A 21,581-nucleotide genomic window follows, 5' to 3' on the forward strand; every position below is an offset into this window, starting at 1 on the left:
CCAAAAACATGGAAATCTCACTTTCTACAATATGGGACCTTTTAAAAAAAGGTAAAAATATCACACAAAAGCTGAACCAAACATATTTACTGTGTCTGAACCACTCACCACTGCCTTAAGAAAAACCTCATATGTACAATGACGTGTGCTCCAAGGCTTTAATGTTTCTATACATTTGCACACATTTGTGACCTTCATGTAATCTGTCCAATTGCCTCCTTGAGCATAAAGGTAAGGTTTGACTTACTTCACAAACTGTATTTCTGATTGACGCTACATTTAAGCTATCGCACTACTATACCTTTTGTTTCTGTAAATCAGTGGACGTGCAACAGCATCCTGTACATGAGTTGGGGGAACAACAAAAATGTTCTGACTGATTTTTGCACACAATCGCTGCATGACCATTTTTTGATTGGACAGCTCTTCAGCAGCAAGGTTTCAGCAAATCCTCTTGATTTCTGCTGTGGTGTGCTTTGTGTGGAAATAGTGAAACATTTTTGTGGCAAAATACGATGAACATGGTGGTTTGAGGGCCTTCCATGAAGTTTTATTGTTTAAACACTTAAAAGTCCACAAAACAGTTTAATAATGTGACGTTTTCTCAAAAATACTGAAAATGACTCAGAATATGCATGTCGGTCCTGTTTCACAAGTGTGGCCTAGGTAAAAATCAATTCATCACAAACAATACAGCCACATTTAAAACGGATCGGAACGTTTTTAAAATTAGAATACAAATATAAAATAAAACAGTTGAATGATTTTTATACCAGCAATGGAAATGTTTCCGTTTAGTATGTGGCCCTCCTGTGATCATTCACAGACTCTTTGGCCCCTGGTTTTACATATCACCAACATGGTATGTTTCTCAAAATCCACCACACTATCTGAAATTCAACCAGGCCTCATTAAGGCTCAATTTCATTTGATTTGTAGGCTAGGAGTAACTTTTATCTTCATTGATACAACCAAATGTAACTTAGAGCAGGCTTAGTCTAAGTGATCTGCAGCTATGTCTATGAAAGGGTTGATCTTTCTGCCTCATCGTAATCTGGGATTATATAGTTTGTAATCCATGTCTGTATGTCCGTCTCTGAGGAAATGAGACTCTCCATATTGCAGTCTATCCATTTAATCTAGAGTGCAAATAAAGGCTACACTGCATTTTATGCAGTGAGAAGCTGTGCAACTGACAGAATGTGTTCAGTGTTGTAGTTTCACACCTTGCACTTCAACTCAGGGACACTGATTTTCATACTGCATGTTCATTTCTTCATCTTGAGGTCAGCTTCTATGGCACAACGGCGCCCTCTGGTGCCTCCATCCTGCAGGCAAAGAGAGAAGAAACTCACTCAAAGAATGCGACTGAAGCAACACCAGTGTTTCACTTAACAAGATGCTTCAAGATGTTTGAGTCGGATGTTTTGGTTTTGTTTTCACCTTGTGAGCCTTTGTGTGTGTGCGTGCGTGCGTGTGTGTGACTGTGAGAGAGATCGTGGTAAATGTGTTCCTGGAGAAAGGTGCTGTAGCAGGAACTAGGACAGAGGCGGGTTTAAGTATTTTTCTAGATGTTAATATGTTAGCGGACAGATTTTGTCACAGTTAGTCACAAAACTTTACAGTTCTAATGAGGGTCAAGTTCAAAGATGGGTGTGGCCCACCCCCCATTTGGCCTGATTTGGCATTGCAGCTGGTGTGATCCCATTGCAAGATGATCTATAGTTTGTCTTTTATTATGCATTTTTTGTTGAGCTCTATATAAATAAGTTTTAAAATGTACACCAATGGACTTATATAGCGCTTTTTTAGTCCTCCTACCACTCAAAGCACTCACATGCTGTATCAAGAGGCCGTTGACCCGCTCTACATTCTGAGCCACAGCTGCCCCATAATTGTGTTTTTTATTATGTCTGCTTCAGGTAAAAAAAAAAAAAGACAAGAAAGAGAGGGGAAGTTTTAAAGGCTATAGGATGGGTACTTACAAAAAGAGAAAGAAGGAAGGCAGGAGAGGACATGGAGACAGTGTCCTGTAAAAGGAAAATTATGCATATCAGAGCTGCAACACAAAAGTGCATCGAAAGTCTCAAGAGGAAGCAAAATAATGCCAAGAAATATGTGACGCAGAGTAGGTACAGTAGAAGTGTAGGTTGAAATAAGCTTAAAGAGGACTACTGTTGGAACAGATTCATACATTAATTGGAATGTTGCCATGTGGCCATTTTAAACACTTACTATTCCTGGATTCACTGCAGTTGCACTACTTATCCACCATTTTTCAAAGCATAGCATAACATTTTACAACCATTTCCTACCTTCTAGTCAACTACTGGTTTCAGTCAACATTATGAAACAGACAATCGCTACTTCACCAGCCAACTAGGTGCTGAAGTAACTAAGGAGCAAATGTAAAAATATAACTTGTGATTTTTGAGTGATTTTTGGCTGTGTAAAAAAAAAAGGTTGCATTATTTGGATGTGGTAATGTAGGCTGCAATGTAGGTATTTCTGTGATCGGGTTCTAGAACAAATTACCAACATCAACATTAGCAGTTCCTCACTCAGTGACGTTATTATGTAAAAATTATGCAATGACTTAATATTAAATGCGATTCATCAGGCCAATTATCTGCCGGTTCTTTTTCATACTGTCGTAAAATTACTGGAAAACAAAAGCTTTCTTGAAGGTAGAATATCAATGTAAAAACTTACTGTATGCTTTGTTAAATAGTTGTTTGTTTGATGTTTTTTACTTTATTGCATTATTATCATTATATTACCTCCCATTTTCCAAAGCATAAATGTTTTGTTTTAAATAGATTTCTTGCTTTCCAGTCAACCATTGGTTTGTGTTTGAGATACAGTTATCACCACAGTGAACAATGTCTTGTCGTTTTTATTTGGTAATAGTAATATAGTAAAACATAAAAAAAATAATCTGCCATCCAAGATTAGAGAGTTAGAGACTAAAAAAGGCACTGCATTCATTAATTGATGTCTGAAGAGTCAGAGCCATAAGATGAACAGTAAACAAAGTTTGACATTGGTAAATTGTTGCATTAAAAAAAGGGTTTTCGCTGTGATGGATAACGAATGTTTCATGTCTCGCTAAGTTGATTTTGATAGCATTTGAAACCAATGGCTACCTGAAAGGATATCATTCTAAGAACTAATGTCATGCTTTGGAAAATGTCAGGTAGATCTAGTTTAGCATCACTTTCTTCTACCTTTAAGTCAGCCTGTTGTCTCACCCTTGTCTCTTCTTCTGTACTCTCTGCTTTTGTCAAAATTCTAGTGAAGCACCTTGTCAGTAGAGTCCTGTCTTCGTGTGCTCTCACGGCCCCTCAGGCTCTTGGCGCTGATACCAGAGTCTGATGTCTCCATGATGAGCTGGGTAGCCAGAAACTGCTGGATCTGCTCCAGGACATCACGCTGCATCTCCAGGGCCATGTGGTACACGTCATGATCCAGGCTATTGTACATGACCGCATTCTGAAACATCAGCATGATGTCCCTCTGGAACTCGGCAGTGGTCCGTATCAAACCAGTTTCAATGTTCTTTTTGATGGCGGCAAGGTCCATGGGCCTGTAGAAGCGGCGAGCAAAATGGGAGTTGAGAGTGGTGTTAAATGTCAATGATCCAGTGTCATCCAGCAAAAACAAGATTGTTCTTCTTAGCGTCTGAAAAATAGCCATAAAATATGCTATAGCCTGTACTTACCTCTGAACAATACTGTGGTAACCAGGTGCAATCTCATCTGTTACTGGCTGCAGGAATACATTTGCATACCTACAACAAATCCATATAAATAACATCTGTTTCACAAATGATACAAAGATTTACATATATTCGAGGTTGAGCATCAGTTACTGACCTGTGATTGGCTGCTGCACGCCACACCAGCATAATGGCTTTCCTCCAGATCTTTTGAGCCTGTAGAGCTTCCAGGTCCTCACTGCACATAGAGCTGCACAGCAAAGGTATGTAATAAGAAAGTTGGTAGAAACAGAAAGGACACAAGCAAAGTATTATCATAAATAACCTGATCTGCAGCATGACACAGTTGCTAGTTGACAGAAATTTAAAAAATGTTTCCTTGCTGTGTGCGCCTGTATGTCTTTCTCTTACAACTGGGATGAGGCGGGGCTGCTGGGGATGGAGTCTGCGGTTGTGTGGAGCTGTAGAGACGAGGAGGCCGTGTGGAGGCTGTAGCCGTCCTCGCTCTCGCTGGCCGCAGGTTCTAGCTCCATCTCGCCATCTGGCTCTGACAAAAATCCCTCCACCCCGTCACCCTCTTCTTCTCCACACACTTCTTGCCCATTGTGCTCATTGTACACTTTAGTCCCTGAGGCATTCTCTCCTCCCCCAATGCTTATTCCTTCCTCCGCTTTCATCTCCTGCAAAGACGGAGAAAAATGCAGAGATTCAAACAGAGCTTACAGTGCAGCAATACTGTGGAACTACGCACTCTGGATTTCAGTACAACAGTTACAAGCATCGTGTTCTCTCTGTCCTCGTTGGGTGTTATACCTTGGGATGCCTTTCTGTCAGTGGGCTATCTTCTAATACTGAGTCTGCCAAGATAGTAAAGATGAATAATAAGAAGGAAATGGTTATGCAAATTGCATAGTTGCATGCAAACTGCATGTTATGAAGCAAGTGAATACTGGTATTTATGCATTGGTGTGCATACCTCCACGGGGGTTTTCAGGTCTTTGCTGTGCCCACTTCTCACTCTCACATTTTATAGTAACATCCAATGAATTGTGGCTTTTCTGGTGCACCAACCCTCCAGTCTCTCTAATTGCCTCAGGCTGTGGAGGTGCTCCAGTGTGGCAGTGCTTCAAACTCTTTGAGATGTGTGAGGATGAGGAGGTGGGAGGAAGGCCCCTTAGTCCCATAGGGAATGCTGCAAGACCGTTATCTTGACTGTTGCACAGAGAGGAGAGTGAAGGTGAAGTCCCACCCTGAACTTCTAACACTTCTGTCTTCCCCTCCAGGCTACTGTGAACAGACAAGGACTGTTGGACCCCTGTGGGCACTGCGGGGTGAGACTCATGGGGCTGGAAAGGCCCAGCCTCCCAGGCACCAGACAAAGCATGGCCGTTCTCCTCACACAGTGACAGCGCAGCCTCAACTGCAGCTGCATCCAAAGCCTCTGCAGTCTCATCTGCCTGTAGAAGAAGAGATATGACTCCAGATCTTAAAGAATAACTGACTTTTTTTTTCAGTTTGCCATATCCTGCTCTGTAAATCTCAGCAGAGGTGTTGGTGAGTAAACGATTATCATTACTCACTAGATTAATGGCCAAAATGTTTAAAAAAGAGTGTTTAAAATATCAAACAGGCATTATTTATCACAATTCATCCAAAATGATATAGTATTTTTCACCTTGTCCTCAATGATGGCGATAATGTCGCCCACCGTCTTCAGGTCCAGTTCGTCCCCCATGTAAGACACTGTCACATCCTCCTCACTGAGCTGTGACACTTTATCCTCTGCAGAAACAGGATGAGAATCAGGGGGCAAAGACGGCACCATCACATCCACTTCTGCACACAAACAATAATCCAAGATACAATTTTAAACTAGCAGCAGTGGTTGCTGTTTTTAACCATAATGAATCTGAAGTTTTGGTTTTAATCTTGGTAAACCTTTACCAAGATATTTAGATACCTTAAGATATTCACAAAAGGTATGAGTATAGCTGACTTTTTTAGTATCACGTGTTTGAAAAATTATATTTGTATAATGAGACATTTAATATCTCAGTTTTGTGCCACTGTTCAGATATTGCACAAAAAGTCTTTTGCAATTTAAAGACTAAAATGAACAGTTATAGTTCACTATATTCATATACATCTCTATGAAATGGCCAACAAAGGTCTGAAATTAGATCATCTAGCTACATAGCAGGTGACGTTAAGGATGCGAGGAGCATTTTCCTGTGGATTGAATGCTAAGTGGACAGACCTGTACTTGCTGAGGCAGTAGAGTCAACAGGCACAGGAGTGGCAGCAGGAAGAGGAACAGTGGAGGCTGAGTCTGCACTGACCATGAAACCTAAGGGGGCAGAAAACTGGGTGGGACCTGCCTCCAGGAGACGTGATAACATCGGGGCACCTGCCATGCAAGCATTCATACACATTAAATCACAAAGTGCAGAGTGCAGACAAAGGAGTGGAGGCTTTCAGCTAGACAATGGTAGTACTGTCATATAGAGAGCATACATACATTTAGGATCCAAGGAGTAAAACTTACAACTATAAAACATGTTCCTACTTGTTTTTGGCGCTAAAGAGGATTCTACTAAATAATGTTTCTCGTCAGGAAAATTATGAACAGAAATCAAACACTATCTGTACCTGTTGCCTGAGAGAGAGGTTGGCTGGACGGAGCCAGCTGCAAGTCATGTGCTCCTGTCATATTACCAGTGGCCACGTCACCCTCCCCAATCTGGGATACAAACGCATACAGTACATGCATGTCAAACATTTTGCCAGTTTTCTTGTACATGAAGTGCAAATTAATATATAACATTATTTATGTTCCAGCCTGTATTTTAAAATAACTCACCAATAACTAAATCAGAAATTGTATTGCTGATTAACACATAGTAATGCATTATGCAAGAGTGGATTTTTTGATGTACACTGCATCATTTTAATACAAATCTAAAGCTGAATGTCTTTGTGATACTACTACAATTTGACTGGAATCCCTGTGTGTGTGTTTGTTTATAAAGGGCTGTACAAGCAGCACTGCATGTCAGAGCAGAAACGCTACCAGAGGAATGTGAGTAAGCAGACATCTAGTAAAGGATGAACTTATTCTGACATGTTGGGGTTTCACAAGAGCACAGTAGGCTTCATTAAAAATGGAAATGATAGAAAACATGAAGCAAGCCAGACAATTCCAGGAGGTAAGTGTCCTGCAAGCATTCAAGAAGAACCTTGGTCCGGAACTGGCTGAATGACAGCTCCTTGACTGCAATGGGAAACCATGCTATACATGGGAACCACTGATGACATATGAGAAAAGGCTTTGAGGTGTATAAAAAATAAAAGTACATGACAGCAACCTGGAAGCAAAACGAGCCACTTGCAGTTTGCAAAAAGGAGCCTGAGCATGAAAAGAAACCATTAAACCCTTCAGCTATAATGTAGCGGTATGAAACTTGACACAATTATATCATGAAAACCAATGCAAAACAGATTTAGTGATGTGTTAACTGTCAAATGATATATTTTTATTTCTTCAAGTCAACTCATTTCAAGAAAGAAAGGCAAAATTATTTCCTAAATGAATGTTCTGTTTTAGTAGTACAGCCTCTTAGACTTGTAAGGGTAGAAAGAAACTACTGTTTTCTAAAACAGGAAGATATTGTTGTTACACATAGTCTTCAGAGTGCATATGAACACAGACAAAAGTAATAACAGGACAAAAACCAGGCATGGTGCAATGGTTTCAAACTGGTCCTTGTGTAGCCCAGCTGAAGACAACACCTGAACCCCATTCAGAATACTGAAAACAGTTGTTCACACATGAAAATCATCTAACTTTATAGATCTACTGATAGAAAATCCTGACACTTAGATGTGCTGAGGGGAAAACAGACTGTGTTAAAAATCCAACACATTACAATACATTATATTTGCAAAAAAAGTCTAAAAGCTCAATGCAATTGGCAAAACAAACAACAGCTACTGAAACAAAAAAAAAAAACAGAATGAAAGACAAGATGATTGTTCCTTCCTAAATGCATGGTAACAAGATGAAGATGAGATTCTCTGCAGAGTTGCACAATTAATTACAGAGTTTGGCACTGTTGGCATAATACAATCCGTCCCCTCCACATACCAGTCTGGAATTTGTGGCCAAGATACTGCCTTTCTTCAGTAACTCTGACAGGAGCGGAGATGGTGGTGGTGTGGCTTTCTGGCCCAGGAGCTTCTTTTGGGTCGGGTCATCCAGAAGTGTCCCAAGGCTGAGGTCATCATTATCTGGTCCAGGAGACTCAGCAATTGTCATTAATCTGGCTGACCCTGAAGTCTAGAGACAGTGAGAGGGAAAAATTATGTCATATTTCCATACCAACCGAGGAATGCTTTCATTCATCAACTCTGATTAATTAAATTGTCTCTTCTATGTTTCTGGGAATTGTCAGGAATATTACCCTTTCTGAAATATAATTCATAAAGTCATTGTTTAATTCTGTTTTTATGCCTTGCAGAAGTTCTGGCAAGTTACTTCCAACAGTTTAAAGTTAATATGCAGGATATGTTATATGTGCCATGGTTATAGAACAAGGAAATCCTTATGGTGATGAAAATCTAAGGGCAACTTTTGCCTTTGTTGTTTTATGCAACTGCGCACTGGCTTTTACAATATCGAGAAAAATAATTTAGCAATTCTAAACACGTGCCACACAAGACCTAGCTCAAAGAGGGAAACTGATTGGTCTGCAGTAATCTTGAGCAATAGTGTAATAACGTGAAGAATATCTTAACATAACAATTACACCTATTTAAAGCTGCAGTTGGCAAGTCTGGCAGAGGGAGATGACTCAGTCAAATTTTGAATGTTTACAACTCTAACATGCTAACTTACTCATAGATAGCAATTGCTAACATTTAGCGTATGCCTAGCTTGAGGTGTATGCATGTGCGAGGGGAGGAGGAAGGATCTGTGGCGTGTGCACGAACAGTGACTGACACTCAGCTCTCACACAGCCCTGCGCTGAGTCGACAGGATGATACAGGCGCAGTGGATTTTTTGCAAAACAAACAACAAGCTCTAGGTGCTCGTAGAGGCATGTTTTTTCCCCTAATACCAGATGATTTATGTTGTAGTATAAATACCAGAAAACTTATTTTAAAGGGTCAATGTAGAGGTATTATTACTGAAAAGCAGGACAGGCCTTCAATACTTTAAAACTTTCAGTAACTTACATTTTTTGTCGCTACAAGATCCAGTGTCAAGCACTCGAGTGGGTCACTTGGTGAGAACTCCTGGCTTGGGGAGCTACAACCTGACGGCGAATGCACGGTGATGCCGGGCCCTCGCTTAGGTGTGTTCTTTGCTACCTGTCTGGCTGGAAGAGGGAGGGGCAGAATTAAGAGGATTCTCTTATTACTCACACAAAAGCTGATGTTCAAATTCCTTTTTTTTCACAAGAAAAACGTGCCATCAATATCCTTTTACTGTTGTATAGTGGTTGGTCTATTAGTTCATAACTTGACAATAATTAGACAGATTGCCCTGAGAATTGGTAGAAATAGAGTATTTGTGGTCACCAGGGAATGGATCCTACTGATTTTGGTGATCCCCAGACTTTCCAGCACCACCAATAGGTCAAAATTTTCACTTAACTAATACACTTTACTTGCTACCAAATCCAAATGAGCCTACTATTAATGATGACACAGTTAACAGTTAGAATTTGTACATACTACATGTTAGCATGTTTTAGTACAACATGTTGTGAATTTAACAAGCCAATATGTTTTTCATTAAATGCTAAACTTTAGCATGTTAACATGCTAATATCGAGGCTGACAAATTGCTGAACCTGACTTCATACACCTGAGTCTGAAAGGTAAGACTAAGACAAAACTACTAAAATTAAGCTGTGCCTGACTAGTTAAATCTGGGACGTACCAAAATGGCCATTGTATATAATGTACCCATTTCATTAAGTCAGTACTAATTTATAAGAGGATAAGCTCAAAGTGAGTGTTCACTTACAATGAAATATGAGATATCTCACAAGTTACTTTGCAAACATACTATTTGTGGAGCATCAATTAAACTACTGAAGCATAAATTCTACATAGATATGCCCCCCCAAACCCCCCCTAAAAGTGAAGGAGATACCCTGATAAGCAGCATTTGTGTTTTTTCTTTTCAAATCTGCTTCCTCCTTGTCCAGTTTCTTCTTCCTTAAAGACGGACATGAGATAGAGTCTGAGCTTCAAAAACAGAAAAAGAGATGTACCACATAAACAGGACAGAAATGAAGTTTGTTGCTTCTTACTGCAGAACTCCTTCCCATAACTCTTCTAGTCTGGAATCTAGATGTCCTGCTTGAATCAGTTCAGCCTCTTTCTTCAGCTTCCTATGAAAACAGAACCACATCAACCGATCTCATTCATGCAGTGTGTGATGCTACTAGTTTCTTTTTGTTGTGGTGTTCATGCTGTTAAACGCTTTGCCTGTGTACCTGTGCTTCTCCTGTGTTTCTTTGATCAACTTTTTGAGTTCATCAATCCTGTCAGCTGTCAGCCTGCGTACTATCACATCCTCCACTGTCTCCACCACTTCTCCTCTCTCACCACGCTTCCGCCTAAAGGTAAAAAAGGCATTATCGGTTTAGGACATTGTTTTCTGTCACATCAATGTATGTCTCAAACAGCATAAAGCTATGCAATCTTTTTTAGTTTGCAAGTCTAGGAAAGCATGCTAGAGGTAAAAGTCCATTATGCTCTCACTTTGGGGCCTCTGTTGTTTCCAGGAGCTCAGAGTACTTGGAGGCACAGTGCTGCGAAGAGCAAAAGAAGAATCATGACCAGCTTTTGAACAAAAAAAATGTGGCAAATGAACCACAGAGGTAGTGAATTTGGTCATTGTGCTTGGAGGTAGAGTGCGTTTGTATTTTGTCACACCTTTTGAGAAAACCAGTCAGGTGGTCTCCCGGGTTCGGCAAATGGTTTGATGGCTCGACTGACAGATACCCTGTTGAGATGAAGACATTTCGTAAGACGATCAAAAATGAAATACACATTTAAGATTTCAAGTCCAAGACAACTTCTTTTTTCTGTCCTGGTTTGTTGTAGTCTTTTCTTTCAAGTCTAGATTCTTCAATATCTAATTTGTCCATTGGTTTTTGATGTTATTACTACCTTTTGAATGTCTTTCAGTTGTAAATTCATTCAAATAATCAGCATGCATTGGGCAACGTCATGGAGCATGCCTGTCCATCACAGGTATAATGCAAATAGACAGCTACAGATAAACACTTGCCTTCCTATAGTTAATTCTATTTCAAGCACACAGAGGGGCAACAACAGCGCTAACAACAGAGCCACCCTTATTGACGATATCTAGTCCTAAAAGGTCATCTTAAGGTAAAGGATGAATGTATTAATATACACTGAGCTCCTCATACACTGCCGTAAAGCATTTGTACTCACAACTTAACACATGCATATGTGTTTAAACTACACATGTATGACAAAGTCATAGACCATTCATTGAGACACAACAAAAAATCACTGTTGGGACATTTTTCATTCATATGCAAATATTCTTAGGTTCTCAACCCTGATTACTTGTCATATCCCTTTCCCTGATAATTAAAAAAAAACAGATTTATAGACCACTACAAGAATGTATTTGATGAACTTCCTTAACATATTGGTTAATTTACTTTATCCTCTATTTATTCTTATTGTATTTGTGGTGTGATTTACTGTGTATCCTATTACAATGTATGTATGCATGGATGTCTTTTTTATATATACTTCGTGTGATTTATTCTGCTTATTCTGGTTTATTCCGCTTATTCTGTATTGTGTATTTGTATGTCTAACTATGACTCTCATTGTTTTGATGAATAAAAGAAAAAGAGAGCGGCAGTACAGTACCAGTTCTGGTCTCCACTCTTCATGACAGATGTGGCCAAACACAGCTTCTCCCTCACTGACCATGGCTCTGTTGGTCCAATGACAAGTAGCTTGTGTTCTGCAGATGCGGAGGAAAATGCACAAACCATGATGTATGCTTTATACAGTTCATGTCCAAATGATTGCCTGCTGTAGCTCTCAGGCCTGGTATGGACACTATAATGAATTTGCCCACCAACTGTTAACTGAATCTGCGCATAAAAAGCATGTCGTTTATACTGTTGGTGGTACACAGGACCTCCCATTAATGTATACATGCTGTCCACTCATATATGATAATCATTAATGTTTGCATGCTCCCCTGCAGGGAGCGGAGGCTACCGTGCAGGAAGTTAGTGGCGATAACATCAACAGTACGACACGCTCACACCGCTAACAGATAGCACGCCATGATATTTGCTATGTTACCAACGTTACTCACTTCCAACCCCGTTTGCCATCTTCCTGTCATCCCGACATCCCACACATGTTGGTAGATGGAAACCCAGCAATAAATGCGACACCGGCGTTATCCGAAAACGATACACAGCAAAGTATAGACGTTAATGAATGTTACGTTATAGCTGTTGAGGCTTTCAAACGTTTCTCTTTCTAGCTAGCACGCGACGCTGAATCACCGTTGTCTGGGTAACTTAAGAGATTAACTAGCTAGCTCCAATGCTATAAAGAGGTTTTCCTGTATGAATACTTGGAAAACCTAACATGAACTAGAGTCTGTGCTGCAAAGAAACAGTCAAACGATATAAAATCTAGCTTATTGTATTCACTATCGTTATTTATCAGTGTAGCTAGCAGCGGACTGTTCGGACACGCCCACCACCACAGAAGCGCAGGGATGATGATTCAACCCGGAGAGCTTTTCTTTACTGTTTTGGGGTTTGATACAAATGTCATTGTTCCTGGGTATGGAGGACTAAACATGACTTATGTCTCAATAAATCCATGCATGCGTGAATATATATAAAAATAAATAAATACAAGAATAAATACAGAAATAAATAAATGTATAAATACATAAATGTATAAATACAAAAATAAAAGAATAAATAAACGTTTTACATTTATTTCTACATTTTTTTGTTCACCTACATTTATTTATTCCTGCATTTCTGTGTCCATGTGTTAATGAGGTAGGCGGTCCCATTTATTCATGCATGTATTTATTCAATTAATTCAGCATTTATTTATTTATTTATTCCTGTATTTATTTAAACATTTATTCATTTATTGAGACTTAAGTCATGTTTAGTCCTCCATACTTGTGGCTGTATTATAACAACAATGATGTTATAAGTCATATCTAACTAACATTATCACATTGGTGAAAAAATTGTACAATTTTTACAATTCCCAGGATAGCAGAGATTTTCAACAGGGTGTCCGCCAAATTGTTTGATAATCTTCCCAACTTTTTAAAAAATATATGTCTGAAAATATACATTAACATGATTGCCACATATTATTAATAAAGATACATTTGTGAAAAAAAATAGACACATAGGCAAAGTAGCCATTAAGGCAACCATGCACAGATACAATTGAGCTGAAGGATGCAACATCCAAATGTATGTTTAACATTAACATATGATGTATAAATATATATGAATATGCTAATAATGATCATTGCAATATCTTTGTATTGTATGCACCATAAAAAGGTGCATGTATAGGCTTTAGGCCACCCTAGCTGTTAATTATGCAGTTCAATTAATTATGCAGTTCAATTTAATTCAATATTTAGGAGGGGGACCCTGCTTCGTCACTGCAGCTGAGGGTCAAAAAACATTGAAGACCCCTGCACTATAGCCAAATTAAGCCAATAAAATGTATCTTAAGATATATATCTTTAAGATATCAAACAAGTAAAATAAAGATGCTGTGAAACACAATACACAGTCCTATTTGTATTTCTTTTTTTCCAAATTCATTTAAAAAAATGTCAATAGGACCAAATTAATCTTATTTAATTGAAATGACTTCTCAAGGTCACATTATAAATAAATCGAAACATCAAAAGCAAAAAGTGAGGCTAAAAATATTTCCAGTTACCATTTGAAGCCTAAATGCTGGTGTGGCTTTGTGAAATGCTAAGTAAGCTTTTTACATATAATACTAACATGGCTGTCACACATTGAGCAGCAGACTAGAAAAACTGGTTTACAACCAGTAGGATATGATGCAGTAAAACAAACAAAGCAAAAAAAATTAACCAGCAGAGCATCATTCTCAAATCAATAGCTTGGGCTTAGCTGTTAATGTAGTGTTGTTATGAAACCTATAGTTGCCACATTTTAGGAAACTGGGACACAAATCTTTTGATGGTAAAAGTGTTTTAAGGCTTTTTCAGATGTACCAACATATTGCGAAATGTTGTGGCATGTTGCTATAGAGGTGCCTGTTCTTTTTATTTTGCAATATCAACATTAAAACTTTACCTGGGGATTTGTGACCAATGGTCTACACAAAGAGAGTATTTACCTTTCCCTCAAATTATGCCAGAATAGATCATTTATATTCATAAAGTGCTTAGATTGGATAGATCTTTCTTTTGTGCTGCGTAGATCTAAATAAATAAATAAGAGTTGTATAAACAGTGTACACAACTGTTGATGGGATCTGCACACACTCCACCCACCTTTCTGGTTTTATTGATGTAGCAGCTTTCATAAATGAACAATATGAGAGAGGACGCATGCTGGTTGACAGACTGGTTGTATGGTTATGTCAAGTGTGTACAACAATAGTATGTTCTTACAAAGTAGGACCCCAGAATCTGAACAATCCTGCTTGGATTATGTAACACAACAATAGTCAAATTCTATTTTTGGGCCCTTGGTGTCAGAGGTCAGTTAGGTGAAGCAGCAGCTCTTTCTACTCATATGGCCCGGTATCTTCCACAGAGAGAGACCAATTACTACTGGGAAACAAATGTTAATGAGGCACTTGACATTTAACTCCATGGCACTGCCTCTTCGCCCCCTGCTGCTGTGTGGAATAACTGTCAGCTCTACTGCAAAGACTGGGCGCCTTGTGGAGGATAGGCATGAGACAAATCATTCTGCTGTCTGAGATAACTCACTTGACAAAAACTCAATCTCATACCTTGCAAAATTTGTACTGGATATGTTGCATGTCTTAATTTGTTTTTATAGCTTGATAAGACCCACTCGAAACACTGTATTACTACCTGTGTATCATTGTGCATTTAGAGTCATTCCTTACTACTCTTATACTGTAACTCTGTGCAATGATTCATGTTACTTTGTCAGAGAAACACCCAAAGGTCGCCTGCCCTACAGATGTAGCCATAACATACAAAAAGAACAACATGCTTGCTGAAGGAAAAAATGATTTGCTACACTGTAAAAGCAAATGAAACAGATGTTTTTGAAGACTGTCTTTTTAAACTCTAACATTCAACTGTGCCACATAATAAACTTGTCATAAATACTGATAAATGATCGATTATTCCTGCCCAATTTGCCTAAAATAAATGCAATCCAAGTGGAAATTTGATATTTGTCTAAGAATTGATTACAAAAAGCAAAATCAATTAAAGTCATGAAAAACAACCTATTCTCTTGAGAGCTTCCTCATTATAGTCTTTTCATGTTGCTGTCAGGTGTTATAAATAAAACAGGTGTTTTGTTTAGTTTCTATACATTAAATACTGCACACTTTTTACTATTTAAACTGAATCCATATTCTCTCTATATAAAAAACTATAATATTTCATATCGCAAAACAAGCCCCTGTATCATCTCAGGTAAGCCAATGATAGGGACTCTAGAGATGAAGGTCACACCACATGTTGCCTTTAACTGCTGCACTGAGCCCATCCTGGGGGCAGAACCACAGCTAGTTATTTGAAGGAGGGGACCTATTGAAGCCTTCATCCCCATCTTTGCCATTAATCTCACTTCATTTGTTACTGTAAATTGGTGCGGAGGCAAATTTTGAGATAAGCGGACTTTCCTTCCAGGAGCCCAACGGTTGCTGTTGGTCTTGTGGTGAGTGCTGTTGCGATTATTATGAGTGAGGATCAATCTTGGGGAAAAAAAATCTATGTTTGTACAGATTAATGGAAACAGTTTATATCAGACCACATATCCCTACATGTGTGTGCTGATATTGACAGCAAGTATTAAGTCTATATTTATGTAGAAATAAAATAATTGACACCCACACACTGACGCAGTACATAAAGAGTCTCTTGTTGATGCCTAATGATGCTTTTTATTTACCGCTCTCTAAATGCAATGTAAGATTGCTTGATCTCTTGCATCAGTCTACAACACCACCTGAGCAATATAATAGCAGCAGATTAGTAGCATTAGCAGCAACTCTACATTTGCAGTGTGCGATAACTCTATTCTGAAAGGGCAACAAGTTAATGTGAAGTGTATTTACACTTCATCTAGCGAATGCACTCCCCTGGGAAGCTGCTCTGCCTCTCTCCCTCCTGTGCTCTCCTCCTTTGAGACCCTCCCTATGCCACTTACAGCTGAGACCCAGGGAGTAGAATTAACAAGCAAATTGAAACTGACTCCACACTACTAACCATGGCACACCTCCGATATTAACCACGGCCACACACTGTTTGCACTTTAGAAGGATATAAGCAGATGAAGATGAGATGAGATGAGATGATTCGTACGGTTATGTTTCCATGTATTGTATTTGTTGTTTCCAATGAGGACCACTTTGGAAATAATTGTTTAATGCTTTTCAGTGATACCATCTGGGATTTTATGTCATGATAGTCTTTTTTGAGTTGTTGTGCTTTTAAATTCCTAACAAAAAAACGTATCAAAGTATGGCTATTTCTTGTCTGCTCACTCAACATTTGATGGTTTCATGCAGGCTGGCTGACTTTAGTGGGAAAGGGGCAGGATGTCAAACAACATGGCCAAGATCGCAGATGCTCGAAAGACGGTCGAACAGCTGAAACTGGAGGTCAACATAGAGAGGATGATGGTGAGTCAGCACGTTATGGAAGTATGGGAAAGTTAAGAAATGGCATTAGATCTGGCAAAAGGTTTTGTGATCTAATGAATTCATCTTCTCAATTTAATTTCCTGTATATTTGAATTACCATCTATTTTTTTAAACACAAACTTGTTGAAAAGTAGTCTTTTTTACAGATATAATTTTTATGAACAATCTGACCCCTCCAAATATACAATCAGTTCCCTTTTCATTATCCATTTTACACCTTTGACTGATGCAGAACAAAGATGTTTATATCAATGGTAGAAAAAATATATAGGAAATAACTGAAATGTTCTTGTTTTTTCCTCTTACCAAACCTTTTTGACACACACTAATACAACCTGTTTGTGCAGATATCCAAAGCGGCAGCTGATCTGATGGCCTACTGTGAAGCTCATGCCAAAGAGGACCCCCTGGTGACACCAGTAGCTTCTTCAGAGAACCCATTTCGAGAGAAGAAATTATTCTGTGTAATACTATAACCCCCACGTGCACAAGAAAAATGTCGCATTAACGCTTTACATTAGCTATTCCATATGTGGATTCAATTTGAAAGACATTTTGATATTTAAAGAAAGTTGTTTTTCCTTTTAACATTCAGTTTTGTAATCAAAGTAGCTATTTGGTGACTAACTCAACCTGAGGAATGATGATCATTTGAACATGCTAATGACGGCAATAAAGATTTATCAAAAGTGGGTGCAAAGTTCATTTTCACAGGCCAGCACGGTTGCCTCTCCTTCTGCACACAGATTGCATCTGGGCTTATATATTAACTCTATTGAATAGCTTAGTTCTCATTTTGGCATTACTGTTTTAGACTAAACTACTTTCAAGGTATTGAAAGGTGAAATAGATGATAAGAATGGCTGTTCACACAGTTTACTGCACTCTCAACATAGTTGCTCTTTATCATATATTCACAACATGAAAACATGCTATTCATTCAGGTGATATAAACACATATTAAAGAAAAATGTTTAAACGAATACCTGAATAAACAACATGATCTTTAGTCAGACACACTGCTGCTTCCCAGGAGGATGTCCCTTAGCCACAGAAACCAATGCAAATGATGGGTGGGGCTATGTGATGATGACAAAACAGGTTAGAAGGACAACAGGTGTGCAGTTTACACAGACCAGAGTGCTCTCACTCCAACAGCTGGCAAGTTTCACAGTTTTTCAAAGCCTTTCCTGAGCCTTTTGGAATTAGCAGCAGAGATTAAGGTATGTACATTATGTTAGTCACTTATAAGTGTGATAGGAAAGGCTCATTTTCACATTTAGTATCTGCAGAGGGACTGTTCTGTAACAGCTTATCCACAATGTGCTTTTGACGAGCGGAAACTATGTAAAGATTTCAAACCAATGTTATGTCTATTGGGTGCACACTAACAATGTTAAGTATGAAAGGAAGAAAGACGTGTAGAATGACAGTAACATCAGGTCAAACAAACTAGAATAGTCACCTAGTCAAGACAAACTTGTCTGACTAAACACGCCTGTGCCTCGATTAAGTCAACCAACAAGAAGAAGAAGTTACAAAAGATCTTTAAAAGCATTGATCCAGCCACAAACATGGGGAAAAAACAACTAATTTGCCACCTTAAGAGTGACCATGCTACGTCTTGTCCAAACAGCCCTGTTTGATTTGAATTTCACTTTTGCAAGACAAATAAGTGAACCTCATCTGGACCAAAGGGCATACTCTATATAACTACCCTGATCCGATAGAATACAGTAAATGGTTGTAATTTCCATTGCAGCTGAGGATTGAATGAGATTAATGGAACTTACTGGTATAAGACAAGACCCTTATAATACAAATTATGTTTTTAGCCTGTACTGTGTGAATTAGTTACGTAACTTTACAATACCATTTACTCTGCAATAACCTTTTACATGCAAGCAATTTACAATCCTGTGATTGTGGGTTGTCAGCTGCTCTTTTTAACCCTTTTTCCATTAAACTACACCGTGTTGCTTGGAGCCTAAAAAATACTTTTATAAGCCAGTACTTTAACCTCAAAGTGTGATAAATTTGTGTTTGTGTGTGTTTCATGTGTTTTCAGGCCTAACAATGGCCAACTTTGGAGGACATGCCATTCCTGGCTCTTTTTTCCTGTTGTTTGGCTTTTGGCTAACAGTGAAACACATTCTTCAACACTACTGGAGGACAAGTCAGCCTAAAGGACGACATATTATGCCCCCTTTCTTTAAAAAAATGGACTACGTAGAGGGAGGTTTTCAAATCTTTGCTTCATTTGTTGGTCAGTTTTTCTCACAATCATCTGCACACTCCGAACTCCTAAAATCCAATCTTCACTCATCTAATTTGTCTGATATTGTCCTGTCCCAGGTATTATGGTTGAACAGTTTGTGGTGGATGGGCCACATGCCCACCTCTACGACACAGAGAACAATTCATGGGTCAAGCTGATGAACTGGCAGCATGGCACAATGTATCTGTTCTTTGGGATCTGTGGAATAACACTGGTTGCCAGTACTGCATCGTCACTGGTGCCAGCTGGTGTTGACCGACTTGCTCTCTCCTTGGCTCTTTTTGTTGAAGGTAAGCTAGGTCTTAAAACTATTTTTTTCTTCCCATCATATGTCGCTCCATCCCGATGTCTATTTGATCTGCGTTTGACTCTCCCATATCATCCAGGGTTTCTGTTCTACTACCATGTGCACAGCCGGCCCCCTTTGGATGCTCACATCCACTCCCTGCTGCTTGTGGCTGTGTTTAGTGGATCAGCCAGCGCCATGTTGGAAGTGTTCATAAGAGACAACATTATTTTGGAGCTGTTCAAGGCATGCATGTTCATCCTGCAGGGCTCGTGGTTTTATCAGGTGATTAACAAAATGAGACGCTAAGAATGCCGTTATGCTTGGAACGCTGTGTGATTATGCCCATAAACATTTCTTTAGCTTTGAAGGTCACTACCATGTGGTACCATCAAGCAGTTATCTTCGGTGCTGAAAAATTAAGCCAATGCAGGAGTGCCAAAAGCCAGAAGTTACTCAAAGGGCCACTTAAAGGCAAATAAATCCCCATGGACCAACCATAGACCAACTTTAGAACAGAAATAAACATGTTGACAACCTGTTACAAAAAACAGTTTTGGATATACGATTCATCTGTTTAAATTATATTAAGGCTTAAAGTCATGCATATCTAAGGGCATGGCCACATTGGGTGACAGGTGGCTGTTGTCAAAGGAAACTGTAGGCTCAGCCCACCTCATATCCATTTAAGCTCCACCTCTTTCCCCATTTCTGGATTACCTGAAAGTTAAGCACTGTAAGGCACTGCCAAGATGGTGACAGCTGGAGCCATCCACTACGAGCTTAACTTCGACTCTTCAGAAACCTACGAGTGATGTCACAATGTACAGTACGTCCATATTTTCTGTGGGTACTACACAGTACCAAAGTACTGATACCGATCCCAAGGAATATTTAAAGATTGTAGCAGGTTTTTTTTTAACAGTTTGAACCCATTTACTACAACTAGTGGATACTTTAGACTCAGCTTTTTCAGTAATTAGTTTAATATTGGCCTATACATAGAGACTTAAAAACTATCACTCTGACCTCAGACCCGACTCATCAACTAATTTGTCATTTCAGATCGGATTTGTACTTTACCCCTTAAATGGACCGGAGTGGGACCTGAAATTGCACGACAACATCATGTTCATAACGATGTGCTTCTGCTGGCATTTGGCTGTGGCGCTGCTTTTAGTTGCCTGCACCTCTTCTGTGGTTTGGTTGTAAGTATGCCATAGTTTATCTATACACATTTTAAAACTGAAACTTTCAAGGGCAAATAAACAATATCTTGTTAAACCACTATTGGAATGCAGCAATAATATGAGCTTATCTGTCTAGCAATGCAGATAAACTCAGCCAAAACAAAGGATGGGTTATACCCATTGCCTTTGTAAGTCTATTAGAGTACTTTAGGGTGAGGGCAAGCTCTTGGACCGTTGCTAGTGATTTGATGTGAGTGCTTGCTCTATATGTGCTATGTTACCTCCTTCAAGGTGCAAGGAAACCTTATGTTTCAAATTATAATTTAAAAAGTGAGGATGTAACTCATAAATGAATAAACAGACAAATTGAAAAATCCATCAGTATATACATCGTGTCTAATTCCCAAAATATCTGGGAACCTCTGGTCTGGGCTATTTAAGTGCTTTCCTGCATTCTTGTACTGCATATCAACACATTTAAGATGTAAGAGAAACTTTTAGTTGTAGCTTTATTTAAACAGAAACCACAAGTTTTATTCTGATCCCTGAACCTGCATTTTAAGGTACCCTGTGAAGTTTTTACAGTCAATATGGTTTTGTTTACATTCAACAACTCGCCTCAATGTACTATATCCTTAAGGCCTGCTAAACATGTTGAAGGAGCATTTATAAAGTTTACTAGACCTTAAGCATATTTGTAAAGCCCTTGTTTTGAAACCTGCAGTGTTCACATCAAGTTGTCTCCTTTTTTATTGGTGCTTTACTACATATTTACAGTCCTCTGCAGTCAGCAGAAATGTGTGCACATGCTGGTAGAATATGAGATACACACATACGACTAAACACAGCTCTGCAGCACCAATAGTGGTCAAAACTGAGGACTTGGTTTTGGTTGTCTAAGTACACACTGCTTGAAATGAAAATAGCAACACAATCAACTAACTGAGAAGGCTGCGGATGTATAATCTTCATGTTGTTTTTGCAATTTTATTGTTCCAACAGCACAGTGAAGCGGTTCTCAGGAAGAGGACGGGACATAGAGATCGGAATGCGAAATACATCCTCAAAAGCAAGCTCCCAGAAAGCTTTGCTTGAAGAGTCGGATGAAGAGTGAATGCATGGTTACAATTTGATTTCATTTTA

General features: G+C 39.0%; 3 protein-coding genes across 4 annotated transcripts; 2 read left to right on the forward strand and 1 right to left on the reverse strand.

Moving 5' to 3' along the window:
- Positions 1-702: 702 nt before the first annotated feature.
- Positions 703-12,458, reverse strand: brd8a (bromodomain containing 8a). 2 transcript variants are annotated; one of them, XM_083927392.1, is made up of 20 exons: positions 12,108-12,458; positions 11,648-11,744; positions 10,667-10,736; positions 10,493-10,542; positions 10,225-10,347; positions 10,039-10,119; positions 9,879-9,943; positions 8,954-9,096; positions 7,863-8,054; positions 6,368-6,458; positions 5,976-6,125; positions 5,394-5,500; positions 4,695-5,175; positions 4,532-4,575; positions 4,130-4,398; positions 3,876-3,968; positions 3,722-3,790; positions 3,304-3,586; positions 1,986-2,030; positions 703-1,328 (listed from the first exon to the last, which is right to left on the reverse strand). In XM_083927392.1, exons 1-20 carry the CDS (start codon positions 12,124-12,126, stop codon positions 1,269-1,271), a joined length of 2,532 nt encoding a protein of 843 aa, XP_083783518.1. In that variant the 5' UTR covers positions 12,127-12,458; the 3' UTR covers positions 703-1,268. The 2 variants fall into 2 exon arrangements, with proteins under 2 accessions (XP_083783518.1, XP_083783519.1); XM_083927393.1 differs by lacking the exon at positions 1,986-2,030.
- Positions 12,459-16,579: 4,121 nt separating this feature from the next.
- gng8 (guanine nucleotide binding protein (G protein), gamma 8) lies at positions 16,580-17,160 on the forward strand (the record flags this gene model as incomplete). Its single annotated transcript, XM_083927109.1, has 2 exons — positions 16,580-16,663; positions 17,032-17,160. 2 exons carry the CDS (start codon positions 16,580-16,582, stop codon positions 17,158-17,160), a joined length of 213 nt encoding a protein of 70 aa, XP_083783235.1.
- Positions 17,161-17,798: 638 nt separating this feature from the next.
- On the forward strand, positions 17,799-21,564 carry tmem45b (transmembrane protein 45B). The gene is made up of 6 exons (XM_083927408.1): positions 17,799-17,907; positions 18,753-18,950; positions 19,040-19,252; positions 19,349-19,533; positions 20,314-20,456; positions 21,441-21,564. Exons 2-6 carry the CDS (start codon positions 18,761-18,763, stop codon positions 21,550-21,552), a joined length of 843 nt encoding a protein of 280 aa, XP_083783534.1. The 5' UTR covers positions 17,799-17,907; positions 18,753-18,760; the 3' UTR covers positions 21,553-21,564.
- The last annotated feature ends 17 nt before the right edge of the window (positions 21,565-21,581 follow it).

Source organism: Echiichthys vipera (genome assembly GCF_963691815.1).
Source record: "Echiichthys vipera genome assembly, chromosome: 14".
Lineage (NCBI taxonomy): Eukaryota > Metazoa > Chordata > Actinopteri > Perciformes > Trachinidae > Echiichthys > Echiichthys vipera.

What these genes read in the sequence shown, in the direction of transcription:
- tmem45b (XM_083927408.1), top strand. Translation starts at nt 18,761, where the DNA reads ATGGCCAACTTTGGAGGACATGCCATTCCTGGCTCTTTTTTCCTGTTG. An exon ending in AGGGCTCGTGGTTTTATCAG is followed by an intron (nt 19,534 to 20,313) that starts GTGATTAACAAA and finishes TTGTCATTTCAG; the next exon opens with ATCGGATTTGTACTTTACCC. An exon ending in ACCTCTTCTGTGGTTTGGTT is followed by an intron (nt 20,457 to 21,440) that starts GTAAGTATGCCA and finishes TTGTTCCAACAG; the next exon opens with CACAGTGAAGCGGTTCTCAG.
- brd8a (XM_083927392.1), bottom strand. An exon ending in TACCACAGTATTGTTCAGAG is followed by an intron (nt 3,587 to 3,721) that starts GTAAGTACAGGC and finishes CCGCTTCTACAG; the next exon opens with GCCCATGGACCTTGCCGCCA. An exon ending in GACAGGACTCTACTGACAAG is followed by an intron (nt 2,031 to 3,303) that starts GTGCTTCACTAG and finishes TTCCTTTTACAG; the next exon opens with GACACTGTCTCCATGTCCTC.